The 19,303-nt window shown below is 43.1% G+C and overlaps 1 protein-coding gene across 1 annotated transcript; it reads right to left on the bottom strand.

The window, feature by feature from the left end:
• Window positions 1-6,227: 6,227 nt before the first annotated feature.
• Window positions 6,228-7,160, bottom strand: LOC136654418 (olfactory receptor 14A16-like). Its single transcript, XM_066631434.1, has one exon. The coding sequence runs from the start codon at window positions 7,143-7,145 to the stop codon at window positions 6,228-6,230; it is 918 nt and encodes a 305-aa protein (XP_066487531.1). The 5' UTR covers window positions 7,146-7,160.
• Between the last annotated feature and the right edge of the window lie 12,143 nt (window positions 7,161-19,303).

Raw genomic sequence — 19,303 nt, 5'->3', positions numbered from 1 at the left:
TTTGCACGATACCAGGCTACTGACAGACCCTCCAGAATATCTTCCGGTTGCTGCTTCCTAGTTGACTCCTTTCATGCATAGTATTCAGTCAGCTCAACAAGGCATCCACATTCTCAGGCACATGGCAGTAGGAAGCTCCCAATGCTGGATCATAGCTTAGTGTAGCCTTTGTCATCCCTGAAGTCAACCTTGTGGGATGATGGGCAACCAAGGTGGTTGATGCAGGCCCAACATGGCCAGAGTGGCCATGGAGGGCTCTTGGGAAGCCAGAGAAACCAGTGATGGGGAAACATAGATTCCTTGATGACAAGTCCCATGACATTGGGAGAGGAAGGGCACATAACCAGAATAGGGGGATTTTGGGCCCACAGGTCACCATCCCCTGACATGCTCATCTGGATATTCATCTGGCCAAATGTGGATGGCTCATGTGTGGGAGATGACGGGGCATGTAGTGTAGCCTGGATGGTCCTCTGCAAGGGTACTTCAGTCAACACCAGTGAGCTGCGGGCTGATAAGGAAGGTACTAACCACCCAGTGGTCCCTCTAGAGAAGTAATTTTCAACCAGTGTGGTATGACCGCAAATGGTCTGCATGTGTGACGTGGGAAATTGCGGGAGGGTCATTATTATTAGGGCCATTGGTGAATGTTGGCACCCTACCAGCAGCATGGTATGCCTTGTCAATTGTCAAAAAACTTGATGGTGTGCCTTAACATTTTTAGCACCTTGTCAGTGTGCCCTGAGATGAAAAAAATTGAAAATCGCTGTTCTAGAGGTTGGTTTCACTAGTGTTCCTATGTGGTGCTGGACGGACTAAATGAAGACCAATCATGGCCCATCTCCCAGGCAGCCACTCAGGTGTCTTCAGCTGCCTACATATTCAGGCCCCAGCCCTGGATCAGGACACTCTGGAAGAGTGCCCCTCCCCTTCCATGATGCTATTCCACTGAGGTGTGCTGTGAGTCACGGCACTTGTTTCCTGAACAGGCAATAGGTTTTCCCCACCTGTACATGTTACATGTATGTTAGAGTAGTGGTTTCAAAAGTATGAGCAATGGAAAAACTTTGCTAAGATAGAAATGACAAAACTTTAAGTCATAGAGATCAACACAATGCTTTATGTTAAGGATGCAATATGGTTTTCAATTTACAAAGTACAGTTGCATATTTCATGCAACAGAAATGTGTCCCAATCCAGCAACATGTTTTATTATTGTTGTTATTATTTTAATTAACTAAATGAGTGAGAGTTTCAAATTGTAGTATGATGCACAATTGGAGGCAATTGTGTGTGTGTTTTATATGTGACAGAATTTCCACTATATGCTCTTATAGAAAATGACTTAAAATATGGAGAGGACAGGTTTTGTACATTCCTGTTTTGTTAAAATCTAGCCCAAAATGTTCTTAATAGCAATATGGGAGTCTGCTTGCCCTTTATTCCATTAGTAAAGCTGTCTGCAGAAAAAACAAAGTATGGACTTTGTTTATGGATAGCTTTATTTAATGTGGTAGTGAAAATATATGAACAAAGATTGCAATCTTTGAATTAGGGACTTCTTAAATACTATCCTGCACAAGTCAGAGGTGTTTTAAATATATTGACCTAAAATGAACAATGTCAACACAATTTAACGAGTCCTTTGCACAACTGGACGCCCCGACAATAACACCAGTCGAATTTCAGAAGACCGGCATCATTGGCACAGTGTCCATCCTTCGTCAGTACCTCATCTACACCTAGATGTCAGGCAGATGTCTGTGTGGATGAGAATTCACCAGCTGATAAATGTGGTTTTTGTATGTATACGATCATTGTCAGCTTGTTGTCATTTTGATGTGGATACTATTATTATTATTATTATTATTATTATTATTATTATTATTATTATTATTATTAGCTATCCCTCAACTCATTGAAGGTTGATGGCCCAACAATGGAGCCTCAGAATCTCCCCCCAGATTTGAGCAGTGGGTAGGGAGTTACTTCACCAATCCTTCTTCTCCACCTGTCTCCAGTTCCCTTCTGATTCCCATAAAAAATAGTTAGCTAAGCATTTACACCAGTGTTTCTCAAACTGTGGGTTGGGACCCACTAGGTGGGTTGCGAGCCAAATTCAGGTGGGTTCCCATTCATTTCAATATTTTATTTTTAATATATATATATGTGTGAGTGATAGAGGGTAATACAGAATGACCAGGGTAATATGCCATTAAGGCAAATCATTAGGGCAATGCTTAAAAAGCTTAACAGGTTAAAAGCCACCCCATTTCATTTAGGGGAAAGCTTAAAAATTGAAAACTGGCTGACCAGCTGAATTGGCTAAATGTCAAGGTTGCTCAAGGGGTCTAACTAGACAATAGCAAGAGATAAAAACTTTGGAAAAGAATGCTAGGGAAGCTTCTGCCTTTGAAGCTTTCTGTTTGAACGGCAAAACAGATAACAACAAGCAGATGGGCATTATTTGGCAGAAGAATACCCAACTTAGCAAAGGCAGTTTACAGTTTTAAAATTGTTATTCTTTCATGCTTTCTAGAGCAATTGTCTTAACTAAAAGCCTTACATTAAAACACTGGAAGAATTATTTCAGAAGCTATTTCCACAGGAGTCACACAGAAGTGCCAAAGATATCATCATGTCTGTCTGTCAGTTATTCTTCCAAAGCTTTAAAATTAGTCTTTGTTCCTTAAAGTGCAACCAATATATAGAGTGATATGGTAGCTATTAGAAGTAAGTTTTAACTGCTTGATTTTATTAAAGGTTTGATTAAGCATAGAAACATATAGAATAATGAAAACTATTCCCAGTTAAAATCATAGTTAGCCTCACAGAGCAACTGCTTAGAAGGCTGTTTTGCTAGTTTCACAGACTTTGGAATTTGAAAAAGGAGTTGCATTTCAAACATAAAACTCCTTCTTGGCAGCAATATACGGCCAGCCAAGATGGGAAAATACACATATTTGCAACATTGTAGTATGAAGCCTTAGTATTACAGGGAAAGATTATCAGTTGGGAATGGTTTTTGTCAAACTGAAATAGGGTTTTAGCTAGCGGGACACAGACACCTGCAGAGACAGTTTAGAAAAGAATACATTTAATAAGATAAGCAAAAACATTCATGAGAAAGCCTCTGTTTGAGATGCAACTGAAATGAAGAACATGTAATGTGTTTAAAGGTAAATAAGAAAAGGATTTCTTAAGAGAAATCCTATATACAGTGAGAGTTTGGCTTGTTTTATGTTAAAATATATGAAAAGTATACCACTATAGACCCCTTAAATGTACTCAAAGCACATAGAGTGAAACTGTTAAAGGATAGATCAAAGAACCTTGCTTAACAAAAGTTGGCAGAGGGCCCCACGGTGTTTTGTTGAGAACAGGAGAAGCAGTTTAGGAGAAGATAAGACAGGTGGCTCAAACAAGGCCATCCTAATCAGAAAAGGAGATGTATGCCAAGAAATAGGTCTAAAAACTTGCCTAAAAAAGCCAGTTCTGAATAAAATAAGGTTACAGTGCACTCTACCGGTTCATGAAAACTCTGTATTCCATATTTTTAATAGTCAACAGTCAACAAAACCTTTATTAGGCATAAACATTTGATAGGTGAGAACTCTGTACAGAAATCGTAGAGAGTATAAACCTAAATAGTACACAAATATATGTATAAGTGCACACCTATGTGTACACACAGATACAACATACATTACATTTTACAAACAAACATGAGTTATTTAAAAGACAGAAACAATCAGTTACTCTGCGGATCTTGCCAGAATGTAGCCTACTCAGTGATTACTTGGTACTGAAAGCTTGGCTCGATTCAGAATACTCAAATTTAGGAACTGTGTGACTGAGAGGGTTGTATGTTCTACATCACCTGCTAGAAAGAATTGAATTATATCTTTCTCAGAAAGCCCTGTTTGGGATGGAGCAAGGGAGAGAGAAATTGCTGCCTTAGTACTTGATATCTGGGACAGTGCAACATGATGTGTGTGGATGATTCTACTTCATCTAAATTGCAGCTACATAAACGATCTTCCCTGGAGGCGTTTCTAAATCTGCCATGCAAGTCATTAGAGGGGGTCACATTACAGCGTGCCAAGGTAAAAGCCCTTCTCTCCAGGGGGTGTATTAGGAGGGACAGATAATTTGGTTGTTGACCACTTGTGATTTTAAGTTGAAAATTCAGAGGGGAACATTTTTTCTGTGCTGCGCCTAGAATCTCTTGCCTTTCTATATCAAATAGTCTGGTTTTCACAAGTCTGATGATAACCTCAGGAGAAGGAGCTCCTTGTAGATCGACCTCAAGGCCCATCTGTTGAGTTTTTTTATAGAATAGTACTAGGCAAGGGGATAACGTTGAATCAGTCAACAGCCCCTTTAGCAGCAAGTCATGAACAGCCCTAAAAAAGACTTTGGCCCAGTATTTTAAAAAACTGGACCATGCATGTAACTCCAGCCTGTGTTGACCTGATTCCAGGCAGAGTGCCGCATAGGGAACGCAATGCGGTAAGCCGAGAATTTTGTAAAGAAATTTGGATTGGACCCTTTCAATTGTGTTATTTAATGCTGGTATCCATACTGGGATGCCATATAAAATTTGTGGTATAACTTTAGCATTAAAGGCTTGTAAAGCCTTGTACAAACCGGTTGCCCCAGGAGAAGAAAAAGCGAGTTATGGCTTGAACCACTGGTTTAGATGAGTTAATTGCAATTGATCGATGAGAGGACCAGGAATGCTTGTAATGAAATCTTCGATTTCATTACAAGCATATGTTTAATGGTATAATTTTGCCTTATTTGAAACCTGTAACTTGAAGCTCACCAATCAAATGTCTCTAAGGCTATCTAGAGCAGAGGTGCTCAATACGTCGATTGCGATCTACTGGTCAATCATGAGGCAAAAATGAGTCGAACGCAGGCTTCTCTCCCATCCACGCATCCCTGGGAGTGAGCCCCATTGACTCTACTGGGGCTGACTCGTGAGTAGACCTGGAGAGGAGCCGCTCGCAGGCTTCTCTCCCATCCACGCATCCTTGGGAGTGAGCCCCTGGCAGGCTTGTGAGCCCAGGGAGTGAGCCTAGGGAGTGAGCACCTGGCAGTCTCCTCCCTGGGAGAGGAGCTGCTGGCAGGCTTCTCTCCCATCTACACATCCCTGGGAGTGAGCCCCGTTGACTCTACTGGGGCTGACTTACCTTTCCCCTGTTTTTGCACTGGTATGTATGGAGATCTACAACCCCCAAACTTCCATCTGTTGGTTCTGTGTGCAAGGGGTTTTGCACTGGTCTTGCTGTGATGTCTATATAGAGATCTTCCCTCCCCCACACCTTTCCCCTGTTTTTGCACTGGTATGCATGGAGATCTGCCCCCCCCACTTGTATTGGAATCGAGGAAGATCTGGTGAGGAGGTAGATGTGGTGTCAGCAGTGGCCCCTTTAAGGGTAAGGCCTGGGCATCCAGCAGAGTGTGCTGCACAGCTGCAGCCACTTGAAGGCAATAGGGCCCTCAGGGATATAAGAGCACCTGAGGCAGGAAGAGCTCCACTTATTTATGTGAGTCAGCCTTTTCCTACAGGAAGATCATTAAGTCCAAGTACCGTTCCACCATCACTGATGAACATTTGGAAGTGTGCTTGAGGCTGGCTGTCAGCAGCTACTGTCCGGACTATGCCTCCTTGGCTGATTCACTTCAGTGCAAGTCATCAAAGTAAACTCAAGTAATTACAAAAAATGTTTATAGTTAATTATGTTGTGTTGTGCAATATTGGCTCATGCAGTTATGCAAGGTACACCAACATACATTGTACACATAAATGTTATATCTTATGATGGCGCGAACATTGTAAAAAATGTTCTCTGGGCCTTGCTGGGTTTCAAAGTAGCTCTCAAGCCAAAAAAGTGTGAGCACCCCTGATCTAGAGCCTATTAAGAGTTAGCCCCATTTATGATGTCAAACTTCAGCCAATGGGAAGTTCAAAATTTTCAAACAAAATGTTCAAAAGGGTCTGGTTAAGATTGACACATTCTCTCAATCTTTGGAGGGACAGGAGTCCCTTGAGACGCCCATTGCTGGCAACATAATAAAGGCTTGCAGATGATCACCCTTGACTACTGAGTCTTACTTTTGAACCTTGCAACACCTTGCAACATCAGGACCAATGATTTACACAATTCATACACACAGATGAAAAAAAAATATTAAAAGAAAAACCCATACATGGAGGACTACCTCAGACCTAATAATTTGGATACAGCAATCTTTATGTCTTTGTTTCTCATGCTGTAGATAACTGGATTCAGCATGGGAGGAACAGTAGAATACATAATAGTAAACACCAAGTCCATGTATGAAGGGGTATTGGAGGGTGTCCTGAGGTAAGCAATGCAAGATGTAAATATAAATGTGGAGAGGACAATGAGGTGAGGGAGGCAGGTTGAGAAGGCCTTTTTCTTTCCTTGTACAGATGGGATTCTCAACACTTCTCTAGAGATCTGAGCATAAGTTGTGATAACAAAAATAAAGCAGCCTAATACAATGAGGATGCTTATGACAACAGCAAACATTTCAGTATGATATACTTTAGAGCAGTAGAGCTTAACTAACTGTGGGATTTCACAGAAGAACTGATTGATGACATTGGAGCAGAAAGTGGCAGCAAAAGTCCCACAAGTGTGCAGTATTGCATAGAGAAGACCAGTGCTCCACACACCAGAAATCATTTGCATGCAGGTTGTCCTGTTCATGATCATTTCATATTGCAATGGATTGCAAATGGCAACATACCGATCATAGGCCATTACTGTGAGGAGGAAGAAGTCAGATCCTGCAAAGAAGGCAAAGAATAGAACTTGAGCCACACATCCAGAGTAAGAGATGTGCCTGGTATTCAGGAGAGAATTGACTGTGGATTTGGGGATAATGGCTGAAACAGTACCAAGATCTTGCAGAGCCAAGTTCATCAGGAAGAAGTACATGGGGGTGTGCAGGTGGTGGTCAAAGGCAACTGCAGAGATGATGAGAAGGTTCCCTGTCATAGCTGCCAGGTACAGTACCAGGAACAAAAGGAAGTGGAGAATCTGCAGTTCCCGGGTAGATGAGAATTCCAGGAGCAGAAATTCAGATATGGATGTTTGATTATCCATTTTTTCCTTAGGAATATGCAGCATGGCATCTATGGAAGAAAACTGTGGAGGGGGAAAAGAAATAGGCTATTCATATGACCACATTACAACCTCTGTACTAAAACTCCTTATTCAAAATTACAACTTTCAAATGTACTAGTGCTTTGTGGAACAGCAGCTGTTCTTACCATTGCTTAGTTTAGGCAGTTTTACTTCCAGATGTCTATGAAATACTCCCTGCCTTCAAGTGGTTGTAACTGCTACTTTATCGTCTAATGCAGGGATGCCCAAACCCCAGCCCTGGGGCCACTTGCAGCCCTCAAGGCCTCTCAATGCAGCCCTCAAGGAGCCCCCAGTCTCCAATGAGCCTCTGGCCCTTTGGAGATTTGTTGGAGCACACTCTGGCTGGACACAACTGTTCTCAGTGTGAGGGCGACTGTTTGACCTCTTGTGTGAGCTGTAGGATGAGGGCTCCCTCCACTGCTTGTTGTTTCATGTCTGTGATGCAGTAGCGGCAGCAAAGGTGTTACGTGAAAATCCCCTTTTTCCTTTTAATTGTAATTTTCTCTCTATATCTGGTATGTTACTAAAACATCATGCAGGCTAAACTTCTCCCAGCACACTCTTCCAAAACTCTGGTCAAGTCACAAGCTCATGGTTACACAATCCACCTCTCTATGGTCACACATTATGGGAGGAATTCTGGCATAGTAAATCATTGTTTAATTGTCTCCTACATTACTGTATTCATTGTATTGTTTTAACCCAACCACTGTTTAAGAACTGTATGCAAAAGTTTCTCCTAATCCAATCACTGTTTATGCAAACTTGAACTGCCTTATTCATTGAATTGTTTAAGTTCCCCCAGCTAGGAAGCCAACCATTTGACCCCATTGAATTTTGCTGATAACATCCTGATCCTTTCAATGTTTTACATACCGTGCTGTGTGGTAGTAAGCAAGCTACCATCCAGCTCAGCACTGTCTGAAAACCCTTTTTAAGAGAGAGCTACCTGCCACATGCTCTCTTTGGCTCTCTCTCCAAGGACCAACACATCTGTGTTGTGTCAGAGGGTCCTCTTCACATGACTCTCCCACCCCCATCCAACTGCTCTACAGGACAGGTAACTATCTTGCGCATGGAACTCTTTCCCTTCTTCTCCCCCTTTTTCTCCCCTTCTCTCCCCATCTCAATTAGTGACAGGGTTTGGCAGATCAGGGACCCCTAAAATCCTTCCCTACAACCTTTCCTTTTTCTGATTTCCTTGGATGCACCAAATACTCTTTACATGCAACCACCATGAAAGCTAAGTACACTAGATTCAAGTACTAGGACCAAGAAACATACACTTATCATTTCTTCATGTGCATTATGTTTACCTTTGTGCTTTTGTAATAAAACTATAATCTTTTATTAAAAGTTATCTTTCTCTCAGTCTCCTCCTTAAGTCAGAGGGAACTTCTTTGCACTACACCATCTTGTTATCCAGCCTGCAATCCTGAGGTTCCAATAAGGGCAGTGTAATAATTCCCTTAAACAAAACAGCCCTTTTTGGTAACAAAGGAAAGGCCAGCCTTGCTTTGTGCAAGGCCTTTTATAGGCCTTGAGCTATTGAAAGACCTTCATTCATTCATAGAAGTTCATCTTTAATATATTAATTCATGTAAACATGTAAATTTGTTCCAATTTTAAATGTAAATTAATTCTCCCCCCCCCCCCGACACAGTGACAGAGAGATAATGCGGCCCTCCTGCCGAAAACTTTGGACACCCCTGGTCTCATGGATACAGGAGGTGCTGAGCCTAAACAGCACTTTGAAATAAGAGAGGAGTGATGTGAATGTGGTGTTGTGGTTTTTTCCTTAATGTTAAGCAATACCTTGGCTTCTATGATTTGGAGCCTATCCTTGCAATATCGTCTGGTGTCTTTTGCTCCTACTGACAGCTGTAAAGTAGTCACCACCAGTTATAAAAAGTGCTCTGACAGTGCGCTTCTCAACGTGGTGCCTGGGACCCTGGCAGGAAGGCTGGAGCCTTGCCACCAGCACCAGCCAAGTCCCAGAAGCCCACTGCCTAAGGAAAGAGGGCAGGGGAGGCAGGAGAGTGTGGCAGGAAAATGAATGGGAATTAGTATGATTTAGAGCTGACCCCCTCAAGGGTTTTGGTTTCTGCAAATTGAAAACAATGACTACAGCTTCCTTCAAGAAAAGCACTGCATTGATTTCTGTGACTTAAAATTATGGCATTTCAATGTTAACAGACCTGTTCCTTAGCTCATTCTTTGGTCAGTCAGAGACAAATTCATTGTGTAAGGAGCACATGTGAGTCATAGTTGTACATTCTATGCATGATCACCTTAAATTTATAGACCTTTATTCCTGACTTATAGCATTGTGACAGTCATTAAAAACATGATCTGCACATATATTTCTGGCTAAGGTATGCAAAACATGGGGAGAAAAAAAACATGCAGTGATACAAAAGTTGAGGTATACAGAGACTAAATTTAACAAGGGTTAACTAAGGCTACAATCCTTTCCATACTTTCCTGGGACTATACCCCGTTGAACATAATTGGATTTACCTTTGAGTAGACAGGCATAGGATTGGGCTCTAAGCAGTATAACAGTCTGAAATTAGATCAAATTGTAGAAGAATATACTACCAGAGTCAAATATGTTAATGCCAGTCTATCACTTCAATGTATGACATTCATCCAGGCCCATCTATGTTCCAGGGTAAAATAGCATTTACTTGACTCAATGAGCATTAGAAGTATTTTGATTAAGGGCACAATCCTAACCCCTTATGTCATTGCTTTCCAGCACTGGCTTCAGGGCAATGCAGCTCTGAGGGAATGGAACAAACATTCCCTTACTTTGAGGAGTCCTCCCTGAGTGACACCCAACTGCAGGATGCAGCACACGTTTCATTGGCACCGCTATGCCAGTGCTGGAAAGTAGTGACATAAGGGGTTAGGATTGTGTCCTAAGGCTGCAATCCTGTCCACACTTACCTGGGAGTAAGACCCATTGACTATAATGGGACTTACTTCTGAGTAGACATGCTTAGGATTGGGCTGATTCTTCATGGTTGCTTCATGGTTTTTCCTGATTGTTTATTTAAATTCATCCTCCAGGCAGACAACTCAACTCTGCTAAGATGATCATTCTACATCTGGAACATTTTATACAATTTCTCTCTCTCTCTCTCTCTCTCTCTCTCTCTCTCTCTCTCTCTCCCTCTCTCTCTCTCTCTCTCTCTCTCACGCACTTACTCTTACTGAATGTGCAGCTACCTGCAGTTCTCCAGGGAAAGAGCTTGTGTTTCATTAGAGGTGGTCTCAGGAGCCCAAACCCATAGACTGGTTTGCTCCTTTCGGTTGTAAATCTGATGAAATACACAGCAGAGCCTGGATGTTCGTAATATGCAAAGGACAGGAGCAGCCATGATGAGTTACTTCTGTGTCCTTATGTGAATATGTTCTGTGGGGATAGGGGAACTCTAGAGGCAAATTCTAAAAGCAAACTCTAAGGGGCAACTCTAAAGGCAAACCATTGATTTTGCCTTTAGAGTTGACCTGGTTCCTGGTTCATGACCTGGTTCCCAAACTTACCTGGGTCATGAAGCCCTCAGATCCAGGAGGTGGCAGGAAGGGCAATTTGGCCAAACTGGACCCCAAGCCTGAAGGGGCCCCAGACTAGAGTAGATAGCAGAGTGCCTGCAGTCACAGCCAACACTTTGTTCAGTAGGTAATGCTCCACTATGGAATCTTTCAAGCCAAGGAACTGTGAGGAGAGCGTTGCGAGGAGAGATAGAACCCTGATGTTGGCAGCATGGGAATATGGCTTCAATTGGGGCAGAACAGGGGCAGGATGTTACAAATACTTAACAGTACTGAACCTTTTCAGCTCCAGCCTTGCTAATCTAAGGTCCAATCCTATTTAGATGCTGGTCCAAAGTTGCATGGACATTCATCATAGCCTAAAGGCCAAATTCTGTTGAGCCACTTTGTGTTTTATATGCAGTGTGCATTATGACAGTCACAAAATGTGACCCACCGTTCTGTGAAGACTGGCCACCATCATAAGTAGATAGAAGCCATGGCTGCTCACCAGTAGGCTATGGAGAAGCTCTGGCACCACTAAATTGGGGTGGGGGGCAGTGGGTAGGGTTGGTTGGAATGGGGAGGGGAGGGGGAAGAATGGGGCAGAGACCAGGGCAGGGAGGAATGTATTTTGAGGCTGGAAAGTCACCTGCAACAAGCATTGCTATCCCATACCAAACACTGATGCTGCGCATGTGTTTCATGGGGAGGAAGCAAGGAGGGACTGGGCAGGAAGGCAGTGGAAATGGGAAGGAGGCAAAGCAAGAAATATAGGGCCCTACTGCATGGCTCCCTAGTCTCACGCTTGGAGGCACTGGTTCCACCAGCACAGTACCCACACCGATGCCCCAAAAACGGCAGGCTCCCAGCCCCTCATCCTGAGCTCATACTGAGCACCAGTAATTATGCTAAAAATTGAGTTCTCCCACAGTAAGCTGCCACGTCTGCCAGAGACTACCCCTGACACTTTGCACGATACCAGGCTACTGACAGACCCTCCAGAATATCTTCCGGTTGCTGCTTCCTAGTTGACTCCTTTCATGCATAGTATTCAGTCAGCTCCACAAGGCATCCACATTCTCAGGCACACGGCAGTAGGAAGCTCCCAATGCTGGATCATAGCTTAGTGCAGCCTTTGTCACCCCTGAAGTCAACCTTGTGGGATGATGGGCAACCAAGGTGGTTGATGCAGGCCCAACATGGTCAGAGTGGCCATGGAGGGCTCTTGGGAAGCCAGAGAAACCAGTGATGGGGGAAACATGGATTCCTTGATGACAAGTCCCATGACATTGGGAGAGGAAGGGCACATAATCAGAATAGGGGGATTCTGGGCCCACAGGTCACCATCCCCTGACATGCTCATCTGGATATCCATCCGGCCAAATGTGGATGGCTCATGTGTGGGAGATGACGGGGCATGTAGTGTAGCCTGGATGGTCCTCTGCAAGGGTACTTCAGTCAACACCAGTGAGCTGCGGGCTGACAAGGAAGGTACTAACCACCCAGTGGTCCCTCTAGAGAAGTAATTTTCAACCAGTGTGGTATGGCCGCAAATGGTCTGCATGTGTGACGTGGGAAATTGCGGAAGGGTCATTATTATTAGGGCCATTGGTGGATGCAGGCACCCTACCAGCAGCATGGTATGCCTTGTCAATTGTCAAAAAACTTGATGGTGTGCCTTGACATTTTTAGCACCTTGTCAGTGTGCCCTGAGATGAAAAAAATTGAAAATCGCTGTTCTAGAGGTTGGTTTCACTAGTGTTCCCATGTGGTGCAGGACGGACTAAATGAAGACCAATCATGGCCCATCTCCCAGGCAGCCACTCAGGTGTCGTCAGCTGCCTACATATTCAGGCCCCAGCCCTGGATCAGGACACTCTGGAAAGTGCCCCTCCCCTTCCATGATGCTGTTCCACTGAGGTGTGCTGTGAGTCACGGCACTTGTTTCCTGAACAGGCAATAGGTTTTCCCCACCTGTACATGTTACATGTATGTTAATTAGTGGTTTCAAAAGTATGAGCAATGGAAAAACGTTGCTTAGATTGAAATGCCATAACTTTAAGTCATAGAGATCAATGCAGTGCTTTATGTTAAGGATGCAATAGATAATCATGATTTTCAATTTACAAAGTAAAGTTGCATATTTCATGCAACAGAAATGTGTCCCAATCCAGCAGCATGTTTTATTATTGTTGTTGTTATTTTAATTAAATAAATGAGTGAGAGTTTCACATTGTAGTATGATGCACAATTGGAGGCAATTGTGTGTGTGTTTTATATGTGACAGAATTTCCACTATATCCTCTTATAGAAAATGACTTAAAATATGGAGAGGACAGGTTTTGTACATTCCTGTTTTGTTAAAATCTAGCCCAAAATGTTCTTAATAGCAATATGGGAGTCTGCTTGCCCTTTATTCCATTAGTAAAGCTGTCTGCAGAAAAAACAATGTATGGACTTTGTTTATGGATAGCTTTATTTAATGTGGTAGTAAAAATATATAAACAAAGGTTGCAATCTTTGAATTAGGGACTTCTTAAATACTATCCTGCACAAGTCAGAGGTGTTTTAAATATATTGACCTAAAATGAACAATGTCAACACAATTTAACGAGTTCTTTGCACAACTGGACGCCCCGACAATAACACCAGTCGAATTTCAGAAGACCGGCATAATTGGCACAGTGTCCATCCTTCGTCAGTACCTCATCTACACCTAGATGTCAGGCAGATGTCTGTGTGGATGAGAATTCACCAGCTGATAAATGTTGTGGTTTTTGTATGTATACGATCATTGTCAGCTTGTTGTCATTTTGATGTGGATACTATTATTATTATTGTTGCTGTTGCTGTTGCTGTTGCTGTTGTTGTTGCTGTTGTTGTTGTTGTTGTTATTATTATTATTATTATTAGCTATCCCTCAACTCATTGACGGTTGATGGCCCAACAATGGGGCCTCAGAATCTCCCCCAGATTTGAGCAGTGGGTAGGGAGTTGCTTCACCCATCCTCCTTCTTGACCTGTCTCCAGTTCCCTACTGATTCCCATAAAAAATAGTTAGCTAAGCATTTACACCAGTGTTTCTCAAACTGTGGGTTGGGACCCACTAGGTGGTTTGCGAGTCAAATTCAGGTGGATTCTCATTCATTTCAATATTTTATTTTATATATATATATATATATATATATATATATATATATATATATATATATATATATATATATATATATATATATATGTGTGTGTGTGTGTGTGTGTGTGTGTGTGTGTGTGTGAGTGATAGAGGGTAATACAGAATGACCAGGGTAATATGCCATTAAGGCAAATCATTAGGGCAATGCTTAAAAAGCTTAACAGGTTAAAAGCCGCCCCATTTCATTTAGGGGGAAGATTAAAAATTGAAAACTGGCTGACTGGCTGAATTGGCAAGCTCTGCTGAATTGGCTAAATGTCAAGGTTGCTCAAGAGATAGCAAGAGATAGCAAGATATAGCAAGAGATAAAAACTTTGGAAAAGAATGCTAGGGAAGCTTCTGCCTTTGAGGCTCTCTGTTTGAATGGCAAAACAGATAACAACAGGCAGATGGGCATTATTTGGCAGAAGAATACCCAACTTAGCAAAGACAGTTTACAGTTTTAAAATTGTTATTCTTTCATGCTTTTTAGAGCAATTGTCTTAACTAAAAGCCTTACATTAAAACACTGGAAGAATTATTTCAGAAGCTATTTCCACAGGAGTCACACAGAAGTGCCAAAGATATCACCATGTCTGTCTGTCAGTTATTCTTCCAAAGCTTTAAAATTAGTCTTTGTCCTTAAAGTCTAACCAATATATAGAGAGAGATATGGTAGCTATTAGAAGTAAATTTTAACTGCTTGATTTTATTAAAGGTTTGATTAAGCATAGAAACATATAGAATAATGAAAACGATGCCCAGTTAAAATCATAGTTAGCCTCATAGAGAAACTGCTTAGAAGGCTGTTTTGCTAGTTTCACAGACTTTGGAATTTGAAAAAGGGAGTTGCATCTCAAAGATAAAACTCCTTCTTGGCAGCAATATACGGCCAGCCAGGCTGGGAAGACACACATATTTGCAACATTGTCGTATGAAGCCTTAGTATTCATATGGAAAGGGAAAGATTATCAGTTGGCAATGGTTTTTGGCAAACTGATATAGGGTTTTAGCTAGCAGGACACAGACACCTGCAGAGACAGTTTAGAAAAAAAATACATTTAATTAGATAAGCAAAAGCATTCATGAGAAAGCCTCTGTTTGAGTTGCAATTGAAATGAAGATTTTGGCTTGTTTTATGTTAAAAATTATGAAAAGTATACCACTATAGACCCCTTAAATGTACTCAAAGCACATAGAGTAAAACTGTTAAAGGATAGATCAAAGGACCTTGCTTAACAAAGGTTGACAGAGAGCCCCACAGTATTTGCACCTGTCTGCCACCATTGCATCTGCAGAGAACCGTCCAGCTGAGCTGTTTCGCGTGGTCCGTAGCCTTTTACATATGGCCCCCCTACTGGTGGGGAGGAGCACACGGAGGCTCGTTGTGACGAGTTCGCAAAACATTTTGCAGAAATGGTCAATCAGATTCGGCATGACTTGGACGCCGCTGTGGGCATGTCTAGTGATGTCCTTGGGGCACCTGCTATTTGGGATTCTTTTCAGCTTGTAGAGCCTGAGGATGCGGACAGGATTCTCTGGAGTGTGAGACCTGCTGCTTGCCCGCTCGACCCGTGCCCAGCATGGTTAATTAGGGCTGCCTGGGAAGGGCTGGCCGAGAGGACGGGGAGGGTGGTGAACTCATCTCTGAGGGAGGGGGTGCTCCTGCCTGCCTAGAAGCAGGTGATGGTTCGCCCCCTCCTGAAAAAGCCCTCCCTGGATCCCACTAATTTAAATAACTTTCGGCTGGTCTCGAATATCCCATACCTGGGCAAGGTGATTGAGCGGGTTGTGGCGTCCCAGCTTCAGAGGGTACTGGAGGAAACGGATTATCTGGACCCATTCCAATCTGGCTTCAGGCCGGGGTTCGGGACAGAGACTGCTTTGGTTGCCTTGGTGGATGACCTTCACCGGAGGATGGACAGGGGGAGTGCAACCCTGTTAGTCCTGCTGGACCTCTCGGCGGCTTTCGACACCATCAACCATGGTGTCCTTCTGGGCCGGCTGGCCAGGTTGGGGCTTGGAGGCACTGTTTTGAAGTGGTTCTGCTCCTTCCTGGCTGACAGATCCCAGAAGGTGGTGCTGGGGGATGCCTGTTCGGCACCCCGACCTCTTAGGTTTGGGGTGCCGCAGGGTTCCATCGTATCCCCCATGCTTTTTAACATCTACGTGAAGCCACTGGGAGAGGTCGTCTGGGGGTTTGGAGTGGGTTGCCATCAGTATACTGATGACACCCAGCTTTATCTCTCCTTTCCCCCTGATTCTGAGGAGGCAGTTGGGGTCCTGGATCGCTGTCTGGAGGTGGTTAGGGGCTGGATGTGGGCGAACAAGCTGAAATTAAATCCGGATAAGACAGAGGTGCTTTTGGTTCAGAAATCCAAAGCTCGGATGCTGGACTATCGTCCTGCTCTGAATGGGGTTGAACTCCCTCTGAAGGAGCAGGTCTGCAGCTTGGGGGTTCTCCTGGATCCACAGCTGCTCCTGGAGTCCCAGGTGGCGGTGGTGGCCAGGGGAGCCTTTGCTCAGCTTCAGCTGATTCGCCAGCTGTGAACGTACCTGAGCTGCGCGGACCTGGCCACAGTAACCCATGCCCTAGTGACATCTAGATTAGATTATTGCAATGCGCTCTACATGGGGCTGCCTTTGAAGACGGTCAGGAAAGTACAACTAGTACAGAACGCGGCTGCTCGTGTGGTTGCTGGGGCATGTTGGTTTGACTCTGTTGAGCTGTTGCTCCAGCGGCTACATTGGCTGCCGGTTCTGTTCTGGGCCCAATTCAAGGTGCTAGTTTTGACTTTTTAAAGCCATTTACGGCTTGGGTCCGGTGTATTTGGGGGACCGCCTCCTTCCCTACAATCCTACCCGTGCTCTTAGATCATCTGGGGGGGCCCTTTTGACTGTGCCGCCACTAAGAGATGTGAGGGGCAGCGGCCAGGAGGAGGGCCTTCTCGGTGGTGGCCCCCGAACTGTGGAATACCTCCCCATAGAACTGAGAACTGCTCCCTCATTGCTAACGTTTCGGCATGGACTGAAGACCTTTTTATTTCAAAAAGCTTTGAATTGTTGACAGGCTGGCTGGCATTCTTGCTTCTTGTTTTTTATTTGAAAATCCATGGGGTTTGTTTGTTTTTAGATTTTTTAATTATTGTAAATTGTTTTTAATGATTGTTTTTAATGTTGTATTTTTAAAGTGTGTGTAAGCCGCCTTGTGTGCCCGTTGGGCAAAAAGGCGGGGTATAAATTAATAATAATAATAATAATAATAATAATAATAATAATAATAATAATAATAATAATTTTGCTGAGAACAGGAGAAGGAGTGAAGGTGAAGATAAGACACGTGGCTCAAATAAGGCCATCCTAATCATGAAAGGAGATGTATGACAAGAAATAGGGCTAAAGACTTGCCAAAAGGCCAGTTCTGAATAAAATAAGGTTACAGTGCACTCTACTGGTTCTTGAAAACTCTGTATTCCATACGTTTAATGGTATAATTTGCCTTATTTGGAACCTGTAACTTGAAGCTCAAAAAAATTTCTCTAAGGCTATCTGCAGCTTATTAAGAGTTAGCCCCATCTATGATGTCAAACTACAGCCAATGGGAAGTTCAAAATCTTCATACAAAGGACCCAAAATGTTATAAAGGTCTGGCTAAGATTGACACATGCTCTCAATCCTTTGGACAGGAGTCTCTTGAGACACCCGTTGCTGGCAACGTAATAAAGGCTTGCAGACGATCACTCTCTCACTGCTTGCTGTTTCACATCTGTGATGCAGTAGTGGCAGCAAAGGAAAGGCCAACCTTGCTTTGTGCAAGGCCTTTTATAGGCCTTGTGCTATTGAAAGACCTTCATTCATTCACAGAAGTTCACCTTTAATATATTCATTTATGTAAACTTATGTAAATTTGTTCCAGTTTTAAATGTAAATTAATTCTTTTTTTCCCCCCCGACACAGTGTCAGAGAGACAATGCAGCCCTCCTGCCAAAAACTTTGGACACCCTGGTCTCATGGATACAGGAGGTCCTGAGCCTAAACAGCACTTTGAAATAAGAGAGGAGTGATGTGAATGTGGTGTCGTGGTTTTTCTTTAATGTTAAGCAATACCTTGACTTCTGTGACTTGGAGCCTATCCTTGTAACATCGTCTGGTGTCTTTTGCTCATACTGACAGCTGTAAAGCAATCAGCACCAGTTATAAAAAGTGCTCTGAAAGTGCACTTCTCAACGTGGTTCCTGGGACCCTGGTAGAAGGCTAGAGGCTTCTCATCAGCACCAGCCAAGTCCCAGAAGCCCACTGGGAAAAGAGGGCAGGGGAAAGAGGCAGGGGAGGGCAGGGGAGGCAGGAGAGTGTGGCAGGAGAATGAGTGGGAATTAGTATGATTTAGAGCTGGCCCCCTCAAGGGTTTTGGTTTCTTCAAATTGAAAACAAAGACTACAGCTTCCTTCAAGAAAAGCACTGCATTGATTTCTGTGACTTAAAATTATGGCATTTCAATGTTATCAAAGCTGTTCCTTAGCTCATTCTTTGGTCAGTGAGAGACAAATTAATTGTGTAAGGAGCACGTCTGAGTCATAGTTGTACATCCTATCCATGATCACCTTAAATTTGTAGACCTTTGTTCCTGACTTATAGCATTGTGACAGTCATTAAAAACATGATCTGCACATATACTTCTGGCTAAGGGATGCAAAACATGGGGGGAAAAAAAAACATGCAGTGATACAAAAGTTGAGGTATACAGACAGTAAATTTAACAAGGTTTAACTAAGGCTACAGTCCTATCCATACTTTCCTGGGACTATGCCCCGTTGAACATAATTGTATTCACCTCTGAGTAGACAGGCATAGGATTGGGCTCTAAGCAGTATAACAGTCTGAAATTAGATCAAATTGCAGAAGAATATACCACCAGAGTCAAATACGTTAATGCCAGTCTATCACTTCATTGTGTGACATTCATCCAGGCCCATCTATGTTCCAGTATAAAATAACATTTACTTGACTCAATGAGCTTTAGAAGTAATTTGATTAAGCGCACAATCCTAACCCCTTATGTCAGTGCTTTCCAGCACTGGCTTAAGGGCAATGCAGCTCTGAGGGAAGGGAACAAACATTCCTTACTTTGAAGAGGACTCTGTGAGTGACACCCAACTGCAGGATGCAGCACACATTCCATTGGCACCGCTATGCCAGTGCTGGAAAGCACTGACATAAGGGGTTAGGATTGTGCCCTAAGGCTGCAATCCTGTCCACACTTACCTGGGAGTAAGACACATTGACTATAATGGGGCTTACTTCTGAGTAGGCATGCTTAGGATTGGGTTCTAAGAGATGATTCTTCATGGTTGCTTCATGGTTGTTCCATGTTGTTTATTTAAATTCATCCTCCAGGCAGAAA

This window comes from Tiliqua scincoides, chromosome 5 (assembly GCF_035046505.1).
Source record: "Tiliqua scincoides isolate rTilSci1 chromosome 5, rTilSci1.hap2, whole genome shotgun sequence".
NCBI classification, from domain to species: domain Eukaryota; kingdom Metazoa; phylum Chordata; class Lepidosauria; order Squamata; family Scincidae; genus Tiliqua; species Tiliqua scincoides.
Note: the sequence above shows the minus strand (reverse complement) of the source record. Positions and strands in the feature narration are given on the sequence as shown.

Bases quoted from the DNA above. Each gene is read 5' to 3' on its own strand.
- LOC136654418 (XM_066631434.1), bottom strand. From the start codon at position 7,145: ATGGATAATCAAACATCCATATCTGAATTTCTGCTCCTGGAATTCTCA.